This window comes from Octopus bimaculoides, chromosome Z (assembly GCF_046866305.1).
Source record: "Octopus bimaculoides isolate indiv1 chromosome Z, ASM4686630v1, whole genome shotgun sequence".
NCBI lineage: Eukaryota > Metazoa > Mollusca > Cephalopoda > Octopoda > Octopodidae > Octopus > Octopus bimaculoides.
In genome coordinates this window covers 23,702,382-23,729,660 of record NC_142944.1, presented here as the reverse complement: position 1 = coordinate 23,729,660, position 27,279 = coordinate 23,702,382, and the positions used below count along the sequence as shown (strand labels likewise).

The 27,279-nt window shown below is 36.6% G+C and overlaps 1 protein-coding gene across 2 annotated transcripts in view; it reads left to right on the top strand.

Moving 5' to 3' along the window:
* Positions 1-785: 785 nt before the first annotated feature.
* Positions 786-27,279, top strand: part of LOC106883391 (E3 ubiquitin-protein ligase synoviolin B) — a 43,612-nt gene continuing 17,118 nt past the window's right edge. The window contains exons 1-10 of one of the 2 annotated variants that reach the window (XM_089364977.1): positions 1,079-1,326; positions 5,562-5,583; positions 9,080-9,172; positions 9,949-10,101; positions 10,370-10,418; positions 12,166-12,269; positions 13,088-13,214; positions 14,943-15,042; positions 18,554-18,619; positions 23,373-23,653. In XM_089364977.1, coding sequence (XP_089221103.1) covers positions 9,116-9,172; positions 9,949-10,101; positions 10,370-10,418; positions 12,166-12,269; positions 13,088-13,214; positions 14,943-15,042; positions 18,554-18,619; positions 23,373-23,653 — 937 coding nt within the window. In that variant the 5' untranslated portion in view covers positions 1,079-1,326; positions 5,562-5,583; positions 9,080-9,115. Of the gene's footprint in view, positions 1,327-5,561; positions 5,584-9,079; positions 9,173-9,948; positions 10,102-10,369; positions 10,419-12,165; positions 12,270-13,087; positions 13,215-14,942; positions 15,043-18,553; positions 18,620-23,372; positions 23,654-27,279 lie in introns of both variants that reach the window. The other variant, XM_014934384.3, reaches the window with a different exon arrangement.

Genomic DNA, 27,279 nt, shown 5'->3' with positions numbered 1-27,279 from the left:
GCAAAACTTACTGCTTTAAAATTTTATTTCTTGGATGCAAAAATCCCATCCAATGTCTAAGTAAATTAAAATTGATCCACAAGTAATCTTTTTACATACATATTCAGTTTGGACCAATTTTTTAAAGCATTCTGCTACTTTCTGAAAATTTACGATCCTGTGCTATTTTATGAAATTGACAAAGTATTCCTGCGATCAGACTTCAGTGATTTAATAATGCTTAGTAATTAAAATAATCTCTATACGGAACACTTGGATAAGGAGGGTTACACTAGAGTACTTAAATTAGTTTTTTCAACGTTGAGAGGAAGTCGGACGTATTAACGTACCAATTGACTTGGTGCAGTTTCACGGAAGACTATTTAGAATCATATTCTAGAAATTAGTTTAGATTTTATAGGCCTTCTATTAAATAGAATTCGGCCTCGCAGATTAAAAAGGGATGCACATTGTCGAAAATTCGGGTCGTTAGATTTGTTTGTGTAACGTCCTACCAATAAACTCTTTATTACTTTTTATCCAGGAATTCATCGAGTTAAACAAACATACTTTCCCATTGTTTTCCTCCAAAGAACATCAAGCGCAACTCAATACTGATTTGCAACACTGACACAAGGGCATAAATTTCAGATTGAGGGGTTATAATAGATTAGATCGACTGCAGTATTTGAATGGGACTTTATTTTATCGATCCTGAAGATGATGAGAGACAATGTCGTCTTCTATGAGATTTGAACTCAGAACGTAAAGGACCGCAACTAAATATTGCAAGGCATTATTAAATTACTTCACATTTTTTTCTCTTGATCGGCGCTCATTCTACCGTTTCTGCCAATCTAGTGACCTTAGCGAACATAAAATATTACGTAGATATTTAATATGAGATTAGAAGAGAGAGCAATAGCAAAGAGGGTCGGTCATAGATTAGAGTCGGAAGCAGTGCTGCCCTCCAATCAACACTGGCCACGTGGTCAGGTCGTCTGGCATAAACAGACGCCATATTCATCAGTCATACATACGCGTACGTACATACACATACTGACACATGCACATACGTACACGCACATATACATACACTGACATCGACATCATATCATTGTTTATAACGACATTTCTTGGGGGACAGTCTTACAATTATTGCACGAAAATATAATTAATACACACACAAACCCCGAAGAAAACCAACAAGAAGCAGCCATGAGGGCCTTTATGCTCACCGGGTTTAGTTTTCTGCTCACCACTGTTGTCATAGCCAATGCATATTACCAGAAAAGTCAGTTTTATCCATCTGTTGTCTACATAACCAAATCTAATGGGAGTATGGCGGTAAGCAATCGCACAAACACACACAATCTCTCTCTCTATCTCTCTCTATCTCTCTCTCTCTCACTTTGTATTATTGACATTAAATCGTTTGGCGTTTGTTTTAAAAAATAAGTATATATATAAATGTATGTATATTATATATATATATATATATATGTGTGTGTGAATGTCTTATCTTTTTACATGTGGTAGTGGTAGTGGTGGGATTGTTTTAGTTTGTATAGTGTGTGCGTGTATATATATATATATATATATATATATATATATATATATATATATATATATATACACATAAACATGCATATGCACACATACACACTCATAAATATATATGCGTGTGTGTATTGCATGAAACTGTAATGCTTCTCTTCGCTAATACTCAGAGTTTTCGACCGATTGCAGAAGTCTTGAAAGAAAGGGAAACTGCCAAGTCTTGAAAGAAAGGGAAACTGCCGAATAGCGACGTAGAGAATCACCTGTTTTGTGTATACACACACACACACATTATTACATATATTGAGTACTTTTCGTGCTGTTTGTTACACTATGTTTACATATATGTGCGTTTATGGTCGGTTGAATGGTTTAAAGAGGAGGAGTCCTCTTCGCTATCATGAGATCCCGAGTTTAATCCTCCGTCATAGCATCTTGGGCAAGTGTGTTAACTTGGGGCTCAGGGTGACCCAATCTTTGTGAATGGAACTGTATAGACGGCCATCATCGGATGGTCTGCAACTTTAATTTAATGGTCTATACTTGTCACAACACAGTGTCACACTGACTTACTTGAGGATTACATTAAAAATAACTTGTGCCTATTGGAATACTCAGCCACTTGACTGTAATTTAATGAATAAGTAGATCACTGATCGAGCAACTGGAAGATGCCTCATATAAACTGACGGAGATCCATTTTATTTATCTCTATTACCGATATACAATTTCTTTCCGTTAGGTGTTGGCCTGTGAAATCCTGATTTTCATTGCGAATATTTCTTCCCTAGGGTTAAACCCCCCCCCCCCCAAAAAAAAACAAGTAATTACACACTATATAATTATCTCTGGTGCTGTCGCCTTTGTAATAAATAAATAAATACCATTAAACACCCCAAAATTTCTTGTTAACCTCTCTTGTCATTTTGAAAACCCACACAATTACAGACATTATTAATTTCTATTTTGTAACGTAATTAAATCCGTCTATTAAATCTATATTCCTAGAATTATTCAGTACTTCAATCTATAGAATGTTGAATTTGAAAGGGGCTTCCTTTTACTTTATTTTGTTATTAGAAGTACCTAGCTTATTTTTATTTGTTATTCACAGATTCCCAAACCCTTGTCTGTGCTTCATTAATAATCATAGTATTATTACATATCTACTTCTGTTATTTAGAATATCTCTATGATAGTTCATTTGGAATTGGTTTTTAAAATAACTCGTAAAAAAACGTTAAAAAATATACAATATTTTAATTCGAAACTGAAATTTTAGTTAATAATAGTAATCGTAATAACAGTAATACTAGTGTTGATAAATACGTGTTCAAATTCCTTTGGACATTATTATCGGCTGATGCTCTTTTAATAGACATGAGATACGTTGAATTTTCGAAAATCTGAGTGAAATTTTCAAATATTCCATGCAACATGGCTAGATTAACTGTTGTTTTCTCCAGATTTACCGGTTTACTGGCTCCAAGATTGAACTTTGCGAAATTTTCGTAGAAATTCCGAATTACAGCTGCGTCGTTTTGTGTTTCGCCGTTATTGAAGAACACATTCCACATGTTCCAGTAAACTGTGGATCACTGGTGTTTCACACACACGCACACAGTCCCCGGACATAATTATGTATTATACACCAACTCAATCCTTTCAAGCTACTCACTATATAGACTTTCCGAGTTTGCAACTAAAATTTAATATTCCTTTAGTATGTAAATGTTTTAATTTGTTGCACTCATTAATTAGCTAATTATCTTCAGTAAAAATGATTAAAAATATTTTAAACAGCTGAAATGGTAGACATAGTTATAGCCTTAAGTGTGATTTACTCTTACCCAATCACCGTGTATGTATTTTACAAAATCATCATTTTCAGAAAATCTCAACATCAAATGCAATTCAGTTAATTTCTTGTTAAGCTTTTAATAAATCATTTATCTTTCTAAGGATTTCCAACATTGCAATTAATTCAGAAGAGCTTGCAAAACCTCTATGTAGACCCTGCAGTTTCTGCATGGAGCAAAGCATCTCTGATGTTTATTTCACCTTCAACTGAATATATTTCAATCAGGCGTGTAAGATTGAATTTCATCAATCAAGTTGGTAAAATATCAATCTATCAATTCATAAAGGAACTCAAAATCACAATGGAAATTTTGTTTGCCTGTGTCTAGATATTGCTACTCGTCTCTCAGTACATATAATTTAAAACTATATAATATATATAGTTTTATATTCTAATAAAATAGTTTTAGGCACTTTATCCTTTGCATGCACCCATCAGTTTCAATCTCAAAAGCAAAAACTTTTTTTGTCTTTTTGGCTACATGTCAAAACACCCTGTGTCTCAAAATTATTAATGAACCAACAGCTCATTTCCTGTTATGTCACTGACAGCCAAATGTTCTATTCAACAGGACAAAACCTGAATGAACATTTTAACCTTTTTCCAAAGCATTTTCATGAGTTTGACCTAAACACGTCCATGCTTGATTTCAGACTTTTAAGTTAGCCCTTGTTTCATATGTACTGAATAATATAAAGCTTTTCTAAGTCCCAAGTTATTCTGCTGGTTGAAAAAAATTGGAAACATGTATCATACATGATGCATTGATGCCAGGCATTAGCTTAGCCAGGGGGTCACTTTTAATGGGGTGCCATTTTTGGGACTGCTGTAGGCAATAGGTGTTTCTTGTGGGGTCTGGGGGCAGCAAATGGAAGGGCCGCCCTGGGCAGCTCACATTCTAGCTATGCTAGTGAGGCCAGGGAGATATGTCTAATGAATCACATGTGATACACAATATATGCAAAAGGTTAACCCTCTTGGAATGCCCAGGTCAATTGATCAGTCCAAGTGATCAAGCTGAAAAGACTTTGAGGCCAATCCATCAGCCCAACGAAACCAATGTTTTGAAGTGTAATAGCCAATCAGAGATTGTCTCTTGGTAGATATAATATAAAACTATATAATATATAGTTTTATATTCTAATAAAATAGTTTTAGGCACTTTATCCTTTTCATGTACCCATCAATTTCAATCTCAAAAGCAAAAACATTTTGGTCTTTTTGGATACTCATCAAAACACCCTGTGTCTAAAATGAAAAGCTCCAAAGCATATGCAGCATTTTGTTCAAGATATCAATGTGTGTGTGTTGTATGTAAACAGGAATGCATATTAGAACTATGATTCAGTTAATCTGTTGATCAACTGTAAACACCAAGAAACCTAATCTCTTTGGTAATTAATTGATTCAGTTTGATATTACAACCCACTTCACCATGAAATATCTTCTCACTTCATTGGCCTGTGTAGTTGACTAAAAGGTATATTGAATGAAACTGGTTAGTTTGGAAGTGTAATGCCTTTTCATGTGTTGTAAAACAAATAAAAACTGTGTGAAAGAATATGATTTGGTTTAAAGATATCATTTAAAGTATTGAAGAGAGTCGGTCGCTCTTGTTTGGACATGAGTGCTGAGTGAATAAGTGTTGTGTTGAAAGTGATGTCTGCAGTAGATTGATTATAGCATGAAACAAGTGATGGATGTTGACTCTCGCAGACAAGATTATGCAGCATCAAGTTGAGTGGTAATTTCCATGCCATGAGAAAATGGTCAATAAAATATGTATTAGAAAATATGTATATCTGCTATATAGTCCAAATACCATGTGAAATAAGCAGAAAGAATTAACCACAAATAGAGCCATATAAAGAAAATATGCATATATTTATAGCAGTAACCTTCTAGGACATCAAGATGTTTCTGTGATACTTCTTCAGCTGGTACAGATTCCTTTTTCTATTTATTTGTTTCACATAGACATTTGGATGTTGCTCCAGTATTTTGTATTTGTTGAATACTTCTGATGAATAAATTCCTTTATTAGATGAATTATAAAGTACCTTGTGAGGTTCATGTATGTCTCATTAATATGTATTTAAGAGATCTATATGTGCAAGAACTTAAACGATTTGGTTATGTTGCTTTATTATTGTATTCTCAGGTGATGAACTGTATATAATTAGGTATGTTTTATTTCAGTATTGTTCTGTACAACATTGTTTTGCTGTACTTCTTGCATTCTGAGAAGGAAATATATAATTTCCATTTGAAATATTTATTAATTTACTATATTTAATTAAATATAAATTATATAATTAAATAATTTGTTTAAATTTACGATGTGTTTTTTAATATGCTTAGATAGTCTGTAAAATATAGACAACATGTAATTTTATTAAACTTTTATTTAAACCTAATTTTAGTTCATTGATTGTTCTTAATTTAAATTAAAATTCATGCAATTTATATCATTAAGTTCACTCTATTTCATGAAATAACTTATATTTTGATCATTAAAGAACCAAAAATCTTAATAAAAAAATGAATGCCTGAATTTGGTAATCTAGCAAACTCGTATTAGTATGGAGAATTCAAATAAAATCTAAATTAATTTTTTTTGCAATGAGTTGCAAGGTTAATCTATTTTTGTATACCATTTTTAATATGTTGCTCCAAGTTTACACTGTATAGACAGACAAGTTAAGTGTGGGAATTCCTATATTGTTTTAGTTGTTCATACAGGTGTACTTGTCTCACAAACATTACCTTTGGTTTCTACTGTTTCTTTCAAATATATTGTCCTATTTTTTATAGTGAGTGTTATTTCTGTTTATTGAATTCACAACTGGTTTACTGAATCAATAAGCCATTAAACAGTGGAGTCTATATTGTTCCAGTAACTGGAACAGTCATAGTACCACTTGTGTAATTTCTTAGATTTTCATGGTATTGTTTTGGCAAGCTTTATTCTTATGTGGCTTAAAGTTCATTATCATCATGTCCATTTTCCATGCTGATCAGGAGCTTACCAGCTGAAGGGCTGTTCAGGCTCCATGTCTGTTTTGGTATGGTTTCTATAGCTGGATGCTATTCCTAACACCAACCACTTTACAGAGTGTACTGGGTGCTTATACGCAGCGCCAGCACCTACAAACCTGCAAGGTTAGGGATGCTCAACTGGTGAGGGTTGTAGGGGACAAACCTGTGTACAAGGGCAACCACACTTTTACTTAACTTGACATGTCTTTTCAAGCACAGCAAACCTCCAGGAGTCTTGGTTTCCTGTCATCCTCTCTGTGAGTCCCAACATCTGTAGATCCTTTCTCACTACTTCATCCCACATCTTCCTGGGCCTACCCCTTCCACATATTCCCTCTTCAATTAGAAATGAGCGCCTCTCAAGGCAACTGTCTTCATTTATACGTATTACATGGCCATAAAATTAGATGTAGTCTTCTCTCTTGCAGACTACATCTAATTTTATTTTTGTTTGTTATTGTTTTCCCAATTCACCTTGTATTATACTTCATTGAGCAAACAGATTGTTCCATTTTGTTTTCAAGCATTAATTTCTAAAATATTTTAATGATTTCTCTTTCTATCTTTATATCTTTTCTTCATCATAGCCTGTAAATAAGAAATCTCTTCCCCCTTGCACCATCAGGGTTGATGAATGGGGACTGCCTTGACAAGTGCTTGTCACTGTGATTAGTTTAAGTTAGTTCTCAGTACAGTTTGGTTGCCTGTCCACTGTTTTGATATCAGCCTACTCAGAGGACAATCTCTCACACATGAAGCTTGCCTAAAATAGTATCAAACATGATGGTTCCCTTGAGACTATCATCAAATGGCTAGCAGTAATATAGCTGAAGTATGTTAGTTTTCACTTGGGCACAATATTTACATGACTAGGAGGGTTGCCGGCCTTCATGAAATGCATAGCTTATGGCATCAGTACCACAATTTCAAGCTCCCAACTTTGCATCATTGTTCAGTGTTTAGCAGTTGTGTCTCACCACTATATAGAGCCACCAAGATGACCAGTGACTTCACTACATGCATCTTTGTCTTGAGGGACACGCTTTGATGTTTTACACTTTCATCAGGTTTCTCATTACTGGCCTTTACCCAACTTGTGGTAGATATCTTTGCCTACATGTATAGCAACTGCTACAGCAGCACTTACATATATGAAGTCTTCTAGCATCTCCATCACCATGTCATTAGTCCAAATTACTGGGAACTAATCAGATTCTACAACTATTATTTGAGTTATGTTGATGTTCTGGTATAGAACGAATTGTCACTTCATACGCATGTTTTGTCAAAGTAACAAATCTTTGCACTCTTCATGGCTGGTTGGAAGTAATGAAGTAATGTGGTGTCCTTATCATATTACAGACTGCCATCATCTCCATCAAAGTCCATTTGCATCAGCATTTCCCCAAACTGGTAATAGCTCTGTTGAATCAGTTACAACTATTGCTTTTTGAATAGACTTGAGCATATAGCATATGATTAAAACAACCAAATGGCTAGAAAAACTCATATCATGCACAATATTTCATGTAGTAATCAGTGAATATTTCATGTAGTAATCAGTGAAATACAGGTACATCTACAGCTATTTATTGTACATTTTCTCCAGGATCTAGACAGTAGGTATCATCTCATTATATGTTAACTTTACTACAAAAACTGGTTTGTTCCTTGTGAATGTCTTAATCATACCTGTAGTTTGACTTGTTAAATGATGGAGAGCAGGATCTTGCTGGCAGGGCAAATGAAGATTGCTTGAATGTTCTTACAATGCTGACCATCATTTTTCTTCAGAATAGTGTTCAACACTGATCGCTTCTAATCAGATGTTCCAAATCAAATTATAAAGATATTGGAAGAAGAGCATGCCTTCTTCACTAGTGGCTTGTAACATTTCATTTGGTGCGTTCTCAGACCTTGGTGTCTTGTCACATTTTAGAACAAAATTTCTCAAAAATGTATAGATGTAATTATCTTCCCTACCACCCCATTTGTTATCACAATACCTGTATAAAATTTTTCACTTCCTACTTCTTCCCCAACTCCAGAAAGTCTAACTGTCCATTTTGAGAAGCACTATCTTTTGAGCCTTCATGGCCTCTTTCATTCTGATCATAATCATAGCTCATGATTGTTTGCTGGAGACAAACAGTTTGATAATACAGTGGTCTTCCTTGTACAGTTTCTGGCAATATTTCAAGAAGTTTTGGATTTCAGAAGTTTTGGTCAGCATTTGCTTGTCTTGGTTGTAGAAGTACACTGAGCTGAAATGTGAATTTCTTAACCAACTGTTTCAAAGTTAGGTACAAGTCTTTTTCTAGGTGGTGACTTGTCTCTGTGCTGCACCTCTTCTTCTACACCTCTTCCTTCAGCTGCTATTATTGTTCATGTTCTGTATTAATGTGACAGCCCTTGGTTGTGTGTCACCATCTGTTATCTACCATTTGCAGAGGTTAACCAGAGATGTTTTGATACAGCTCTGCAATGACATGTGGACAGTTTGGAGAGTGGCATATTAATTCAACTTTTTTTTTTTACTTATATTAAAGTGCAATAGATTCCTGTTACTTTATAAACTAATTACACTTTTCTCTTGGACATTTATTTTTAATTGATTTATTTTTCTTTATTTATATTTAGATTCTCTATATACAAGCTTTTGTTTTTGTTGTCCTGATGGGGAAACTCATGAGGAAAATATTCTTTGGTCAGCTAAGAGCAGCAGAAATGGAGGTTTGTATGTTTTGAAATATCAACATAACTGTTTGTTCAGAGTTTATGTATAGGTCAAAGAATGTTTCAATAGATTATATATATATATATATATATATATATATATATATATATATATATATAATAGCTAGTCTTCTGTAATTTGATTTCAGATTTATTTCTTTGACCTGCTTGGATAAATTATAATTAAGCAGTGTCATTGTAATTAACCTTAGCCAGTTCATTTAGGAATTGTCCTTGTTCTTTAGAAATCTGTCTTGGCTTTGTTGCTCAGATAAACAAAATTCAACAGAAATAGGACATTTGGATATTATGTAATTATATATGATCATATCATATAGTTCATTACAAAAAAAGAAACTTAAGAATGTGTATGTGTGTGTGTTTATGTTCATGCTTAAACCAGTCTAAAAACTAGTATTGTTTATGTTTTGTAGTCCTGTAATTTAGCAGCTTGACAAATAGAAATTAGTAAAACAAGCACTAAAGTTGATATAAACTATCTTAGTCCAATGATTAAAACCTGTTGATGAATAAAAGTTTATATAAAAGACAGGCTATTATATATTACCTTAAATTACTCAATCTAATTGTATTATAGCTAATGCTCTTTAGGAGTTCTTTATGACTTAAGTTCATAATACAAACCTTGTATGTTCATGTTATTTAGCAGTGAATATATATTGTGATTTATTGCATTACTGAAACAAAGGCTTTTAAAGCTTCAGCTTTCTACTGACATCTTTTCATTCATTTCAATTTCATTTATTTTGTAGCATCTAATAGAAAGGTCTTGGTATGCTGTTACTGAGACTTGCTTGGCTTTTACAGTTTTTCGAGATGACTTCAATCCACGATTTGTGGCCATGTTCACGTTATTGTTATTTTTGAAATGTTTTCACTGGCTTGCTGAAGATAGAGTAGACTATGTAAGTTTGTTTTAAAAGTTGTTTTTTTCACTTCTTCCTCTTGAATTACTTATTTAGTTTGGTTTTCTATTTTTTAAAAATGTTCCCTCTTAAAAATTGATAACAAGCCATTTCATTCTTGTGTCCAAAATTGAAACCACCTGTGAGGTTTTTTTTTTATGTCTGAATTATTTGTGTATTGATTGTTTATTTTGTTTGTTGATTGGAAGTTTTATGAAAAAATTCTACATGTGGAAATTGGTGAAAAAATTTTATTTTTATTTTTCAGATGGAAAGAAGTCCCATGATAACAATTCGATTCCATATTAGGGTCATGTGTAAGTGTTAAAATTTACATTTAAAAAAAATAAAGGAATGGTAAATGTGGTAGTGTCAGCCTAAAGGTTTTATTCCCTCCTCTCTCCCTCCTTCCCTATCTTTCCTGCCCTCCCTCTCCCCCTCTCACATTTCTGAGTTCCATCCCACCCATGCCAGCATGGAAGGCAGATGTTAAACGATGATGATGATGAAATCTGATGTGATCATTTTCTTTTAAATTAATTAAATAAGTACTAGTAATATATTTGTATCAGTTCACTTGGATATATATCTCTACCTCCTAAGTTGTTGAACATCTACTGAAAGGAATCATTATTAACTGGAACTTAAAACTGTGTTGTTGACCAAAACAATAGAATAGTGTGCTAAATATCTATTGTAGTCTCATTCTTCTATGATGAGTGCATTCACATTTTACCAATAACAAGTTTATCATTCTGGGGATTGATAAACTTATTGGTAAAATAGTGGTGTCATTTCAATCAGAAATTTGCTAATATGTTGCTATTGTATCTATTTGAGATACATCATTATTTTTTTCAAGTCTGAAATTTCAATAAAAATCAGCTTCATGATGTTTATTTTTGCTTGTAAGGGTACTCTCTCTTTACTCTTTTACTTGTTTCAGTCATTTGACTGTGGCCATGCTGGAGCACTGCCTTTAGTTGAGCAAATCGACCCCAGGACTTATTCTTTGGAAGCCTAGTACTTATTCAATCAGTCTCTTTTGCCGAACCGCTAAGTTACGGGGATGTAAACACACCACCATCGGTTGTCAAGTGATGTTGGAGGGACAAACACAGACACGCAAACATATACACACACACACATACATATATATATACATATATATGACGGGCTTCTTTCAGTTTCTGTCTACTTACCACACAGCCACTCCTACGCCTACACAGCCAGGCTGAAATTAGATAAGGAAGGAATACAGCTTTTGGGTACCTTTAGTTGGGCTCTCCCTGTTACAAGCAAGTAGGTTATGTCTTCTTCCCATCATTCACAGAAGCCCTTAAAAGGGTCACTGGTGTTACACTACCTGCTCTGATTTTACCAACAAAAACAAAAATGTTTTTTGTTTAATCAACTTGATACAATTGAATCTCTTGGAAGAATATTCTAAAGTAGTGAAGCATTTGTTACTTATACACTTACCTTGGTTTTTACCACAGGGAACTCCATTTATTCACTGTAATTTGGTGATCTGAGCTGTTAACATTTAGTGTCTGAGTTATAACCAAGACAATGCTGGGAGGATAGGATTTGAAAACTTTGCCTCTTGTCCGTTGATCCTAGATTTGGAAATTATATACATGATGTAGTTTTGATTGTCCATAAAATCTGATGGACATTCTACTGCATTATTGATATATGCATCCACTATTGTCAGTTGATTCGTATTTTTACTTCAAAGTAAGAGTGAAATGTTTAAATAAAAAGTTTGTTAGGTAAAAAGTCAAATTAGATAAGTTTTTGGAGTAATTCATTATTTTCATACTATTACTGTGAATTAATAATGAGTGATATGTATAGCTAATTTGACCATATCCAACAGGATAATGTTTTGCTTGGTGGGTTTATAAGAGCAGGACTTATATCTTCTACCTTTTACTTACTAGCAACTTTAATTTGAAAATAATATACAGTTTAAATGCATTTTAAATCTTCATAAATATTTTTAATTTTAAAATATTTTATATAGTAATTGAATAATTTTCTTTTTAATTATTTTTTCAGCTCTAATCATTGCACTTGCCAGCGTTGATCTTCATTTCATAAATCATGCTTATTATAGCACTTTGTTGCGAGGAGCTTCTGTTCAGTTAGTTTTCGGATTTGAGGTAGATATATAATTACTGTTTCATTCTCTTGGGATTTTTTTTTTCTGTTCATTTTATTTCAGTTTCAGTTACTTTACATTAAAAATTTTACAAGTTATTGTTCCAAGTCGAGCATTTAGTGTTTAAGCCAATCAGATCTTGTGGTATACTGTTCTTGGTAGCAGGAAAACTCTTGAGATTTTATTCCTGTTTCATCACCTCTATTTTATATGAATACTTTAACATATCTCACATGAAACCTTAGACAAAACACACCACTCTATATACATATCTAACATCATTACTATTATGTTAACTAAACTGTTAAACTTTAGACAAGACACATCACTTTATATAATACATTAACATAACACATTATTAGTACTACAATAACTAAAATGTTAAACCTTAAACATGACACACAGCTCTATATAAATACTTATCTAATACCATCAATATTTTGAAAGCTAAAGTGTAAAACCTTAAACTAGACACACCACTTTACATAAACACATCGCCAAAGTTGACTTCGCCTTTCATTTTTCTGGGGTAGATAAAATAAGTACCAGTCAAATACTGGAGTCGATGTAATTGACTTACCACCTCCCCTGAAATTGCTGGCCCTGTGCCAAAATTTGAAACCAATATTATGATTTCTAAAGTATTAAAAACCTTAGGCTAGTTACACCGCTCTACATAAAAACATCAGTGTATCTCACACCAAAGATGTGTTACACGATATGAAAATATTAATATCTCTAACAGTAATAAATATTATGAATGCTAATACTTTTTGGCTAATTTTCTTATATAACCCTGATATTTCTCCTATTTTTCAGTATGCCATTTTGTTAACAGTTGTACTGATGACATTAACAAAATATATTCTTCATGCTTTTGATCTTCAAAGTGAAAATCCTTGGGAAAATAAGGCAGTATATCTTCTTTATACAGAATTGATCATGGGTAACATCAGTTTTTACTTACGATTTGATAATTCTAAAATTAATCTTGTTTGTTGTTGCATTGAATTTTTGATTTGATTAGTAAACTTCTTCATAATCTTTGGATGTTGATTTAATTACATGTGAACAGAGATATATAGAGGGAAAAAAAGAAGATGAATGAATAATGGAGTTAAGGCAGCAGAATGGGGGAGGGGTACTGTGTAAGTGGAAATTGTTAGTAATTATGATACACCATCATCACTGCTTGACTTATGTTCATGCTAGTTGGATGATTTAATGGGATCCAACAAGCTAGAGAACTGCTTTGGCATGGTTAAACACCACTCATTTCACAGTGTGTACAGGGTGCATTTTTTCATGACATTGGCATAGTAGGATCACCAAGTAACTTGCAAACCAAAGGAAAGACTTTCAACAAGTGGGGTTGTAATAGAGAGGGAGGTGGCTTTATGCGAAATATTGAGAAGCTAAATCATGACAGAGGGACAGGCGTAGGTATCTTGTTATAGGGGAGATACATGGCTATCCAGTATTATACAAGGATGGGTGAGAGTAACTGAGAAGACAATGATGGTAGTGACAAGTAAATGTGATGCATTATGATATAAACAAAATGGTCAAGGAGTGAACTTAGCTTAGAGAGAAAGGAGAATTATCTCTTTCTGTCTCATTTTATCTGTGTATCTGTTGCACTTGAAAGTTTATGAATTGGTGGTGGGGAGAGTCAGGCCAATCTATCAACTAACTTGTCTCTTCACCAATGTCATTGGATATTGGCCTGTTACAAATTTACTCACCACCTCTCTACTAATACACAAGCCATACCTCTTATGCTTCTCTCAAGCAACACTCCCACACTCTATCTCTCACCCATTTCTACTGTCCAGGCTACATTAAGTATTCAAATTTCATTCAGGAAGATAGATACTAAATGGGTTCTTGCATGGTTTTGAGGTTAATAATTTTGTTTTGCGACCATGTAGTTCTAGCTTTGGTTTTGATACACATCTTATTTAAGTGTTTTCTGCTGAAGCCTTGCTTATAAAGGGAAACTGTATATTCGTTTTCTTATGCTAGTGGATTGATTGAATGCATATTATTGAGAAGGTGTTTTACAGATGGATGCCGCTCCTGTTGCTAACTCTTGTTATTCAAGTAAATGATATTTCAATTCAGTAGTAGGTGCAGGTGTGGTTGTGTAGTAAGAAGTTTGCTTCCCAACCACATGGTTTGGGATTCAGTCCCATTGCATAACACATTGGACAGGTGTCATCTACTATAGCCTTGGGTCAACTAAAGCCTTGTGATTGGATTTGATGCACAAAAGCTGAAAAAAGCCTCTCATGCGTGTGTGTGTGTGTGTATTATTGTTTCCGTATCTTAACTTCGCACAGTAATTATAAATGAGTATCATTGTCATGCAAGCAATGTCCTTCATTTTCAATCTTCCATGAAAACATGTCTGGTCATGGAGAGAAATATTACCTTACTTGGTGACAGGAAGAGCATCTGGCTGTAGAAAAATCTGCCTAAAAAAATTCTGTTCCACCTATGCAAGCATGGCAAAGTAAACACTAATGTGGATGTTAATGATGAGTAGGAGTGCCTGTTTAGATCATGGGCATTACATTTCCTCCTCTTAATGACTTAAAAACAAATCAATTAAAACTGATTTGTTATTTTTAACCACCTTATTTTAATTTTTAATTTTTTCCTTATGTTTCAGGATTGATCAAAGTACTTTTATATGTATTATTTATGGTCATTGTAATTAAAGTTCACACATTCCCACTTTTTACGATACGGCCAATGTACCTTTCTGTGAGGTAAATATTGCTTCTTCTTTATATATTATCATTGGTATCATTATTGTTATTGTTATTGTTATTATTATTATTATTATTATTATTATTATTATTATTATTATTATCATCATCATCATCATCATTATCATTATTATTATTATTATTATTTACTAGTGAATGAGAGAGCAGTGCATGCCATCAAAGTGACACTGGGGTAAAATTTACGAAGCCCAGTATACCCATCATGACTACCCATCTGATAAGGGTACACTAGACACATGCATCACAACCATATGTGTGCGACATAGTGATCTCATATCAAGATAAGCTGCGTATGACCTTGCAGGTTGAGTAGACCATCCCACTCAAAACGTCCCTGAATAAGGGTTGTTTAAGGCTGAACAAAACTCCCATGTTTCCAAAGGTGAATTATTCAAACCCCAAACTGGTACTGCATCAGGGCATTTATTATTATTATTTCATTTATTGCTATTATCATCATTATTATATCATCATCATCATTTGTTGTTAGCTGACAGAATCGTTAACATGCAGGACTTTGCTGTTCATCTTTTTGGCGTCAATAAAATACTAGTCATGTACTGGGGATCAATGTAATCAATTATCCCCTACCCTTAAACTGCTGGCCTTGTGACAAAATTTGAAGTATTATTATTATTTTCATCATTAAGGCAGTAAACTGGCAAAAACGTTAGCAAACCAGACGCAATGCATAGTGACATTTCTTCCAGCTTTACCTTCTGAATTTGAATTCTGCTGAGGCGAACTTTACCTTTCATCCTTTTGGCATCAATAAAATAAATATCAATTGAGCACTGAAGTTGATTTAATCGACTATGACGCTCTCTCAAATTTTAGGCCTTGTGCTTATATATATGAAACTAATATTATCATCAAACCTTGCTCAGATCAACATTGCTTTTAATTTCCCCATTAAATAAATAAAACACCTGTCAAGTACTAGCATTGATGTAATTGACTAGCTCCAGTCTGCTTCTTCCATCAAAATTACTGGTCTTGTATCTGAATTAAAGTGTTATTATTGTGAAAGTGTCAATGTACATGATATTAGAAATAATTTAAGTAGCTAATTTGAGCAAGAGATTAGCAGATGCTCTGAGATGGTTTTGGTAGTATGAGTATTGGGCCTCATGGAGGCAAAGTGGCTGAGTTCCTTTTGAGTGTTGGGCCCCACGGAGGCAATGACCAAAACCTTTGGCATTATGTCGTGCCTGAGAAGAAAACCCATCAAGCTGAGCAAAATCGCAGTCATAGCATATATCGGTGTCACACAAATAGTACCCGTGCTACCTTGATGCAAATGGCACCCAGGTAGCACGTAAAAACATCCATTACATCACAGGATTGGTTGGTGTTAAGAAGGGCATCCAGTCGTAGAAAACCATGCCAAATCAGACTAGATCCTGGTGCAGTCCAGTCAAACTGTCCAACCCATGCCAGCATGGACAATGGACATTAAATGATGATGATGATGATCACCTGACAAAAAGGTTATACAAGATCTGAGTCCTATTAGTCAGCCTGTTATGCTTTTCTCTTTCACATTGAAATAGCTTTAACATTAAAAACTTGATAGTTAATTTTATGTACAATTTTATGAAATTGTAAAATCAGTGTGGTTGTGTTAAAAGAAGTTTGTTTCCTTACCACATGCCTCTGGGTTCAATTCCACTGCATTGTACCTTGAACTAGTGTTTTCTACTATAGCCCTGGGCTGACCAAAGATTTGTGAGTGGATTTATTAGATAGAAACTGAAAAAAGCCTGTCATATTATCATCATCATCATTTAACATCTGTTTTCTATGTGGGAATGGGTTGGAAAGTTTGACAGGAGCTGATCAGGCTCCTTGTCTCCTTTGGGATGGTCTCTACAGTTGGATGCTTCCTAATGTCAATACATTTCCTAATGTTGTATATATGTATGAATATGATGTATATGTGTTACTGCGACATTGTGTGATAGTTGTAAACAAATGTTACCTTCATGAAAATGGTGCTCTTCATCTTCCATGAAAGCATGTCTGGTCATAGGGGAATATTACCTTACTTGGAAACAGGTGAGGGTTGATGACAGGAATTATATCCTGCCATACAAAGAACTACAACAAAATTCCATCCAATCCATGGAAAAGGGGACATTAAAGTGATAATAATGTAATGTTTGCATGTTTAGGAGACCTGAGCACTTTGACACACACACATATACACACAGTAGACTCTCAGTGTCTGTCTTCTAAATCCACATAACCAGGCTTTGGTTGATTTGAATCCATAGTAGAATACACTTGCCCAAAGTGCCATGAAGTGAGACTGAACTCAAAACCACGTAGACAGATAGTGAATTAATGTATGCATACTGTTGATAAGCCAGTTACTGCAGTAGCTGTCCTGAGATAACATCTCCGATGGACTTGCTGTGTTAAAAACACAAATCTCAGAGAACGACAGGAATTTATCCCAGTAGCAAGGAAGTCCATAAGAGTTGTAACTAGTCTATCAATCATCCGATCATAAAAACCATACCAAACACAGACAGTGGAGCTTGATGCAGCCCTCTGGCTTTCTACTTCTTTGTCAAACTAGCCAAGTCATGCCAGCATGGAAGACAGATGTTAAATTTTTGTTAATTTCCTACTCTTTCTCTCTCTCTCTCTCTCTCTCTCTCTCTCTTTCACACACACACACACATAAATAGGATGGGCTTCTTTCAGTTTCCATCTACCAAATCCACTCATAAGGCTTTGGTTGGCTTGAAACTATAATGGAAGATAATTACTGAAGGTACCACACAGTGGGACTGAACCCAGAACCATGTGGTTGGGAAGCAAACTTCTTACCACACAGTCATATCTTGTTTATTTTTTTTTTAATTCTTAACCTTCCCCCCCACCCCCATAGGAGGTGGGGCTTAGTGATTAAGGTGTTGGACTCATGATTGTAAAAGTGTGGTTTTGATTCCTGGACCAGGCAACGTGTTGTGTTTTTGAGCAAAACACTTCATGTTACTCCAACCCACTCAGCTGGCAAAAATTAGTAATCCTGTGATGGACCAGCATCCTGTCCAGATGATGGATTTATATGCCATGGAAACCAGGAAGCTAGCCCTTATGAGTCGACATGACTTGAAAAGGTAACCATTATCTTTTTTTTTCATGTACTCACTCCCTACAGAAAAGCCAAGTCGATCTTGCTAGGCTTTAAGCTCACAAGGATATATGAAGCTAATCCCTAAAGCATTAATACTATTGTTCCATTATGTCAACCTGTTGTTTCTTTTAGTGTTATAAATACCACTGCTCTTACCAATTGCAATTAAAACAAAAAATAACCCCTCTGTTTTAAAGTTTATGATGTAGCCTCAAATACAACTGATTCAAGTTGATAGATTTGGTTTGATTTTATTTATTTATTCATTTTATGTTTGTCCAGAAAATATTTTTAGCTGAAACTATTTTCATCTGCTTTAACTTTTTCTGATTTTCTTCTCAGAGCATTCAAGAAAGCACTCAATGATATTGTCATGTCCAGAAGAGCTATAAGAAATATGAACACTTTGTAAGTTATTCAGTTTTATTGTTTTACAAAAGTCTAAATTTAGTTTGAATATATCATCATCATCATCGTTTAACGTCCGCTTTCCATGCTAGCATGGGTTGGACGATTTGACTGAGGACTGGTGAAACCAGATGGCTACACCAGGCTCTAATCTGATTTGGCTGAGTTTCTACAGCTGGATGCCCTTCCTAATGCCAAGCACTCAGAGAGTGTAGTGGGTGCTTTTACGTGCCACTGGCACGAAGGCCAGGTAGGCGGTACTGGCAACAGCCACGCTCAAAATGGTATATTTTACGTGCCACCAGCACAAGAGCCAGTCCTGCGGCACTAGCAACGATCTCGCTCGAAAGTCCTTATACACGCCACGGGCACAAGTGCCAGAAAGGCGACGCTGGGCACAGGTGCCATTACGATTTTGCTTTCACTTGCCCCAACAGGTCTATGCAAACCGAGTTTCATGTCCAATGAAGGAGACGACGTTGGCATGGGTGCCAGTTGTCGAATTTAGTTCGATTTCGATTTCACTTGCCTCAACAGGTCTTCGCAAGCGGAGTTTAGTGTCCAATGAAGGAAAGGAACGCATAAGTGGGCTGGCTACATCCCTCGCAGAGGCCTTGCATTTAGGCCTCACTTGGCTTGCCGGGTCTTCTCAAGCACAGCATATTTCCAAAGGTCTCGGTCAGAAGTCATCGCCTCAGTGAAGCCCAATGTTCGAAGGTCTTGCCTCATCCCAAGTCTTCCTGGGCCTACCTCTTCCACAGGTTCCCTCAACTGCTAGGGTGTGGCACTTTTTCACACTGCTATCCTCGTCCATTCTCACCATATGACCATACTGACACAATCGTCTCTCTTGCACACCACAACTGATGCTTCTTAGGTTCAACTTTTCTCTCAAGGTACTTACACTCTGTCGAGTATGCACACTGACATTACACATCCATCGGAGCATACTGGCTTCATGCCTTGCGAGCCTACGCATGTCTTCAGCAGTCACGGCCAATGTTTCACTGCCATGTAGCATGGCTTTTCGTACACATGCGTCATACAGTCTGCCTTTTACTCTGAGAGAGAGACCCTTTGTCACCAGAAGAGGTAAGAGCTCTCTCAACTTTGCCAAGGCTATTCTTATTTTAGCAGCTACACTTTCAGCGCACCCACCCCCACTACTAACTTGGTCACCTAGATAGCGGAAGCTATCAACCACTTCTAGTTTTTCTCCCTGGAATGTGGCAGAAGTTCTTTTCTGCACATTTACAGTGTTTATAGCTCCTGAACATCTGCTACATACAAAAACTAACTTCCTAGTTAACCTTCCTTTGATATTGCTGCACCTCTTATGTGTCCATAGCTTGCACTGGGTGCATCTTATAGAGTTTCTACCTACGCCTGAAGGTGTTTGTGATTTTTCTACCTTCCTACTTATTAGGACTTTGGTTTTAGCTAGGTTGATTCTAAGGCCCTTCGATTCTAATCCTTGCTTCCACACCAGAAACTTCTCTAGTTCTGATAGTGACTCAGCAATTAGTGCAAGGTCATCAGCATAGAGGAGCTCCCAGGGGCATCCTGTCTTGAATTCCTCTGTTACAGCCTGGAGGACTATGATAAATAGGAGGGGGCTGAGGACAGAACCTTGGTGGACCCCTACATCTACCTGGAATTCTTCACTGTACTCATTGCCAACCCTCACCTTACTGACAGCTTCTCTGTACATGGCTCGCACAGCTCTCACTAACCATTCTTCTATCCCTAGTTTCTTCATTGACCACCAGATAAGGGATCGGGGGACCCTGTCAAAGGCTTTCTCCATGTCGACGAAATCAGGTACAGAGGTTTATCCTTAGCTAGGTATTTCTCCTGAAGTTGTCTTACCAGAAATATAGCATCAGTGGTGCTTTTCCCTGGCACGAACCCAAACTGCATCTCATCTAAATTGATTCGCTCCCTAATTAGTTGGGCTATGACCCTCTCCGTGACTTTCATTACCTGATCTAAAAGCTTGATACCTCTGTAATTATTTGTATCTGAAGCGTCACCTTTACCTTTGTAGCAGTTGACTATGGTGCTGCTACACCAGTCATTGGGTATGACTCCTTCGTGTATCACCTGGTTAACAATACGGGTGACTAGGCTATAGCCAACACTGCCAGATATTTTGAGCATCTCTGCAGTGATTCCTGATGGGCCGGGGGCCTTCCCTGTCTTCATACTTTTAATTGCTTTATCTACCATGGTACTGTCAACTCGGATAGCTGGTCCCTCTGTTGGGTCGACATTCGGCAGACTCTCTTTCTCCCATTCATTCTCTTTATTGAGCAATCTTTCGTAGTGGCGTCTCCATACCTCTTTCTTTGCAGCCTCATTTAGTGCAAGCGTACCATCATCCATGCGAACACATTTCTCTCCCATGACATCACAATTCTCTCTCACACACTGTCTTGCAACACAAAATACCTCAAGTCTTTGGTCATCACAGCACAGAACATTGGCAAACTTTTTCTTATCTGCTTCCCCTCTGGCAGTCTGATACAATTCCCTGCTACCACCGTTCTTCCAGTCCTTCCAAGCCTGTTTCTTTTGTCTAATAGCCCTGTCAACAATATTGTTCCACCACCACGTTATTTTGGGTCAAGAGGGGACTTTGCACTATCCACAGATCTGGTCAGTGGCCCTCAGCAGGTTGTCCTGTAGAAACAACTAGTTGTCTTCTACATTGTGTGAAGCTACATCCCCCTCTATTTCATCAAAGGCTTTGAGTAATAAGTCTCTAAATCTCTGTCGATACGCAGGGTCTTTGAGCTTCCAGACCCTTCTCCTCCAAGCTGGTTGTCTCCTGGGCAACCACTTGGCCCTAATCCTGAAGTCACTAACTACTAGTCTATGTTGTGGAGTGCATTCTTCACCTGGGAAGGTTTTGGCATTTATAAGCAGCCATCTTTCCATTATTTCTGGTGAGGATGTAGTCAATTTGGCTAGAGTGCCTGCCAGAACGGTAGGTGACTAGGTGACTGGCAGGTTTCCTGAAGTTAGTATTGCAGACCATAAGGTCATTTGCGTCACAGAACTCCAGCAGTCTGGTTCCCTCCTCATTGCGGGAACCAAAACTATAGCCTCCATGTACGCCATAGAAGCCCCCTGAATGTTGTCCAACATGACCATTGAAGTCACCAGCCACAAGGAGAAGGTCCCTGTCATATGTCGACGAGGTAATCTGCAGGAGGGTGTCATAAAATTGGTCTTTCTGTCCGTTGGGTAGCCCGGGTTGAGGGGCATAGGCCAAGATAATGGTTGCTAACCCATGGTGAAGGACTAATCTAATCTTAAGTATTCTATCGCATACTCTAACTACTTCGATTACCTTATCCACCCATTTCTCTGCAAGAAGTATACCCACGCCCCCAGCCCCCTCTGTGTTTCCTGCCCCAAAAATCTTGTACCTGTGTTCTTTGCCTGTGAGGAACCTCCTCTCTACCTTACTTCTTGGAGGCAGCAGATATCGACACATCTCTGTTCAAGCATCTCAACAATCTCACCAGACCTACCTTTCAGTGTGCCGACGTTAAGAGTGCCAACCCTGAGGGTGTGGGAGGTATGGGCCCGTGAGACCCTGGGGCGGGGAACAGCAGCATCATGTACCTGAAAAGAAAGCTCGCATTTTGCAGAATTCATAACAATCAGTAGCATTCATTTTGCACCATATTTTGCACCATATGATCTCTACCTTACATAGGGGATAAACCCTAAGTGGGGGTGGGAAATCTTTAGAAGTGATCATGGAGGACAGTCACAGTACTGGTGAGGAAGATAGGAACTACCGGTACTGGTGGAGAAGATAGGAACTTCCGGTACTGGTGTAGAAGATAGGGACTTCCGGTACTGGTGGAGGGGGAGCACCAAAACCGCGTGATGCAAGGGGTTAATCGAAAGAGGAAGGAGAGGAGAGAGAGAGGTAAAGAGCTAGGGAACTAGGGAGTGGGATCGAGAAAGACATAGTAAAGCAGATATCGAAAGAGACAGAGTAAAGCAGAGAAGGTTAGGCCCAGTCATTAGACTGCAGCCATACTGGGGCACTACCTTGAAGTGATTTTAGTCAAACAAATTGACCTCCAGTACTTACTTTTTAAGTCTGATACATATATTAGTCCTTTTTGCTAAACTGCTAAGTTGCAGGGAAGTAAACAAACCGATACTGGTTGTCAAGTAGTGGTGGGGTGAACTAACACAGACACACACACACACACACATTTGCATATATATATATACATCTATCAAATTCACTCACAAGTCATTGATTAGCCTAAGGCTTTAGTAGGTCTGAACATATTTGGAGACCCTAAGCCAGAATAAAGAAAAGCAGAAAAAGAATAAGAAAGTATTGGATAAGAGATAACTAAAGATACAGTAAGAAAGAAGAGAGAGTGAGACTAAGAATGAATTTGATGACAGATGACAGTATAAGGTACACAGGAAATATTTTCTGATTGATCACTCAGGAAGATACAATAATATTCTTAACATTACAATATTATCATGTGATGTAGAACAATCTATTCATATTTACAATTTGTTTGTATGATTTATTTCATATTCTAACAAACCCTGTTATTTTTTCACAGATACTTGGACAGCTTAGAAATAAAATTTTATAGTACAACTCAAATCAATTTTACAGCCTAATTAATACCAAAGATTCAGTTGCCTACTTATTAAGTGTAATGTACTTAATGCTTTATAAATTGTTTCTTCTTCTTTACAGATATCCAGATGCAACACCAGAAGAATTGTCTTCAGGTGATAATGTCTGTATAATATGTAGAGAAGAGATGGTTACTGCTTGTAAGAAATTGCCATGTAATCACATTTTCCATGCAAGCTGTTTACGTTCTTGGTTTCAACGTCAACAAACATGCCCCACTTGTCGTATGGATATTCTCCGAATTCCACGGCCTCAACCAGCACAGCCTCAACAAGCACAACCACAACAAAATGTCCCCCAGCCACCATTACAGCCACCACATCCACAGTTTCCACACAACAGTAAGTTTACTAATTCTATTTCTTTCCTTTTGTTGCTCAGTTGCTGCAATGACTAATTTCTTTTAATTAGTAACAATATTAATTTTTGCAATGAATGGAGATGGCTAGTTATAGACACATGTATTGAGATTATGAATACAAGCATTAATGGCAGTTGTTCTTACACTAAGTAAAGTAATTGAGATATAGCTAAATCTCTATTTAATCATCTATTCTCCACTACCATAATTAATTCTAAGAAATATATTTGAGGCATTACATACATACAATGTGTGTGTGTGTGTGTGTATATATATATATATATATATATATATATATATATATACATACATATATATATATATATATATATATATATACACACACACACACACATATATATATATATATATATATATATATATATATATATATATATATATATATATTGTATGTCAAGCTACTGAACTGCTGGACACAAACATCACTGCTTTCTAAGCAGTGATGTCAATCATAATGAGATTACTGCTTCACCGACTAATAGCCTTGTCTTTTTCCATCATATTGTTTTTCTTTTTGCCAACCTGTCTTATTTTTGGCTACCTCTGTCATTGCCAATCACTCCCATTTTGACATCACCTCACCATATCATAACATTCTTATTCCTGCCACTCTGGCACACATTCTGGTCCAGTCACCTATATAAAGGTATGCAGCTTTGGTTATCTCCTTCTCTCTGACAACTACATTCACACCCTTTCCCCACCTCTCAAATACTCATTTCTTGTTTTTCTGACATCACTGTTCTCACTCACTTTTTTCCTTGCCTCTCTACGTCTGAACAAGGGCTTGCCACTTTTGATTTTTGCAATATTAAGTTGTTGGCTAAATTAGCAAAGGAAGTGTTGATATAGATATATATATATATATATATATGTATGTATATGTATGTATGTGTTTATGATGTGTATGTGCATATGTGTATATATAATATATGCATATATATATATATATATATATATATATATATATATATATATATATATATATATATATAATATGTATATATAATATATGTATAATATATGTATAATATATGTATATATATATATATATATATATATATATATATATATATATATATTCCATATTCTATACCCCACATTGGTTCTGCAGGAATATAAATAAAACATAAAAAACAGACAGTGTTGGAACTCTTAAACAAAATAATATATTCCTCTATACACAATCATACAAAAAACCCACCTTTTTTGTATTTATTTTTACTCGCATATATATATATATATATATATATATATATATATATATATATATATATATATATATTTAATTATATGTATTTATTTTATCCTAATTAATAATAATTCGGATAGAATAAATGGGTTAATAGAAACCAGGGTAGCAAAGATCACAAAATAACTGTGGTGTAATTCCTGTTTGTGAGGCAGAAACTCCTTGATATTTTGGGTATTTGAGTATATATAAATTTAAGGAATGGAGTGAACGCATGTTATAACTGCATACTTTATTCCGACATATGTTTCGAAGAATTACAATTTATGCGATCCATAGGAATCGTCGATGTTAAAAATGTAAACTTCTCCTCAGGGAAATGTATGGGAACCATCTTAAACGTAAGACATTATGACCGAGTATGAGAACTATAGTTGGATAAAGTTATAACGTAATTCATTTGAAAAAACCGTTAGAGATGTGGACGCTACCAGATAGTACGTTGGACAAGAAAGGAAGAGAAAAAAAAAAAAAAAGAGAGAAAAAGAGAAGGAAAATTCAGAGTGTAGATTTGGGAGTAGATGGGATGATATAAATCCAATAAAAAAATTTTTTTGGAGAGGAATGTTATGTAATAAAAAGGCATTATAAATGGGGTTAATACTGTGTTTCTATGAAAATATTGAGATAAATGTATATAAACACTTATACTTATGTGTATGCGCATATATATACACAAACAGACCCACATTTACTCCAATAAGTTCATATATGCATATTTATATACACACCCACGTCAAAACTCACACTCACATATACATACGAACACACACACACACATATACATACGAACACACACACATATACATATATATATATATATATCCATATATCAATACATACACATGCTCATATATATATATATATATATATATATATATACACACACATATACATATACACATATACACACACATACATATAAACACATCCACATATATACATATATACACATCGATACCCATATATCCATAAATACAAACATACATACACATACACATATATATGCATCTACGCCTATAAACATACATATATACACACACATATATCATCATCATCATCATCATCATCGTTTAACGTCCGCCTTCCATGCTAGTATGGGTTGGACGATTTGACTGAGGACTGGTGAAACCGGATGGCAACACCAGGCTCCAATCTAATTTGGCAGAGTTTCTACAGCTGGATGCCCTTCCTAACGCCAACCACTCAGAGAGTGTAGTGGGTGCTTTTACGTGTTACCCGCACGAAAACGGCCACGCTCAAAATGGTGTCTTTTATGTGCCACCCGCACAAGAGCCAGTCCAGGGGCACTGGCAATGACCTCGCTCGAAAAACCTCATGTGTTACCCGCAAGCCGGCCCAGGGGCACCGGCAGCGATCTCGCTCGAAAGATTTCATGTGTCGCCCGCACATGAGCCAGTCCAGGGGCACTGGCATCGATCCCGCTCGAAAGATTTCATGTGTCGCCCGCACATGAGCCAGTCCAGGGGCACTGGCAACGATCCCGCTCAAAAAATTTCATGTGTCACCCGCACAAGGGCCAGTCCAGGGGCACTGGCAACAATGTCGCTCGAAAGATATCATGTGTCGCCCGCACATGAGCCAGTCCGGGGGCACCGCCAACGATCTCGCTCGAAAAACCTCATGTGTCACTCGCACAAGAGCCAGTCCATGGGCACTGGCAACGATCTCGCACGAAAGATATCATGTGTCGCCTGCACATGAGCCAGTCCAGGGGCACTGGCAACGATCCCGCTCGAAAGATTTCATGTGTCGCCCGCACATGAGCCAGTCCGGGGGCACTGGCAAGCCATCCCGCTCGAAACATTTCATGTGTCACCCGCACAAGAGCCAGTCCAGGGGCACTGGCAACGATCCCGCTCGAAAGATTTCATGTGTCACCCGCACATGAGCCAGTCTAGGGGCACCGGCAGCGATCTCGCTCGAAAAAACCTCATGTGTCACCCACACAAGAGCCAGTCCAGGGGCACTGGCAACGATCTCGCACGAAAGATATCATGTGTCGCCCGCACATGAGCCAGTCCAGGAGCACTGGCAACGATCCCGCTCGAAAGATTTCATGTGTCACCCGCACATGAGCCAGTCTAGGGGCACTGGCAACGATCCCGCTCGAAAGATTCATGTGTCGCCCGCACATGAGCCAGTCCAGGGGCACTGGCAATGATCCCGCTCAAAAGATTTCATGTGTCACCCGCACATGAGCCAGTCCAGGGGCACTGGCAACGACACTGCTCGAAAAAATTTCATGTGTCACCCGCACATGAGCCAGTCCAGGGGCACCGGCAACGATCTCGCTCGAAAAAGCCTCATGT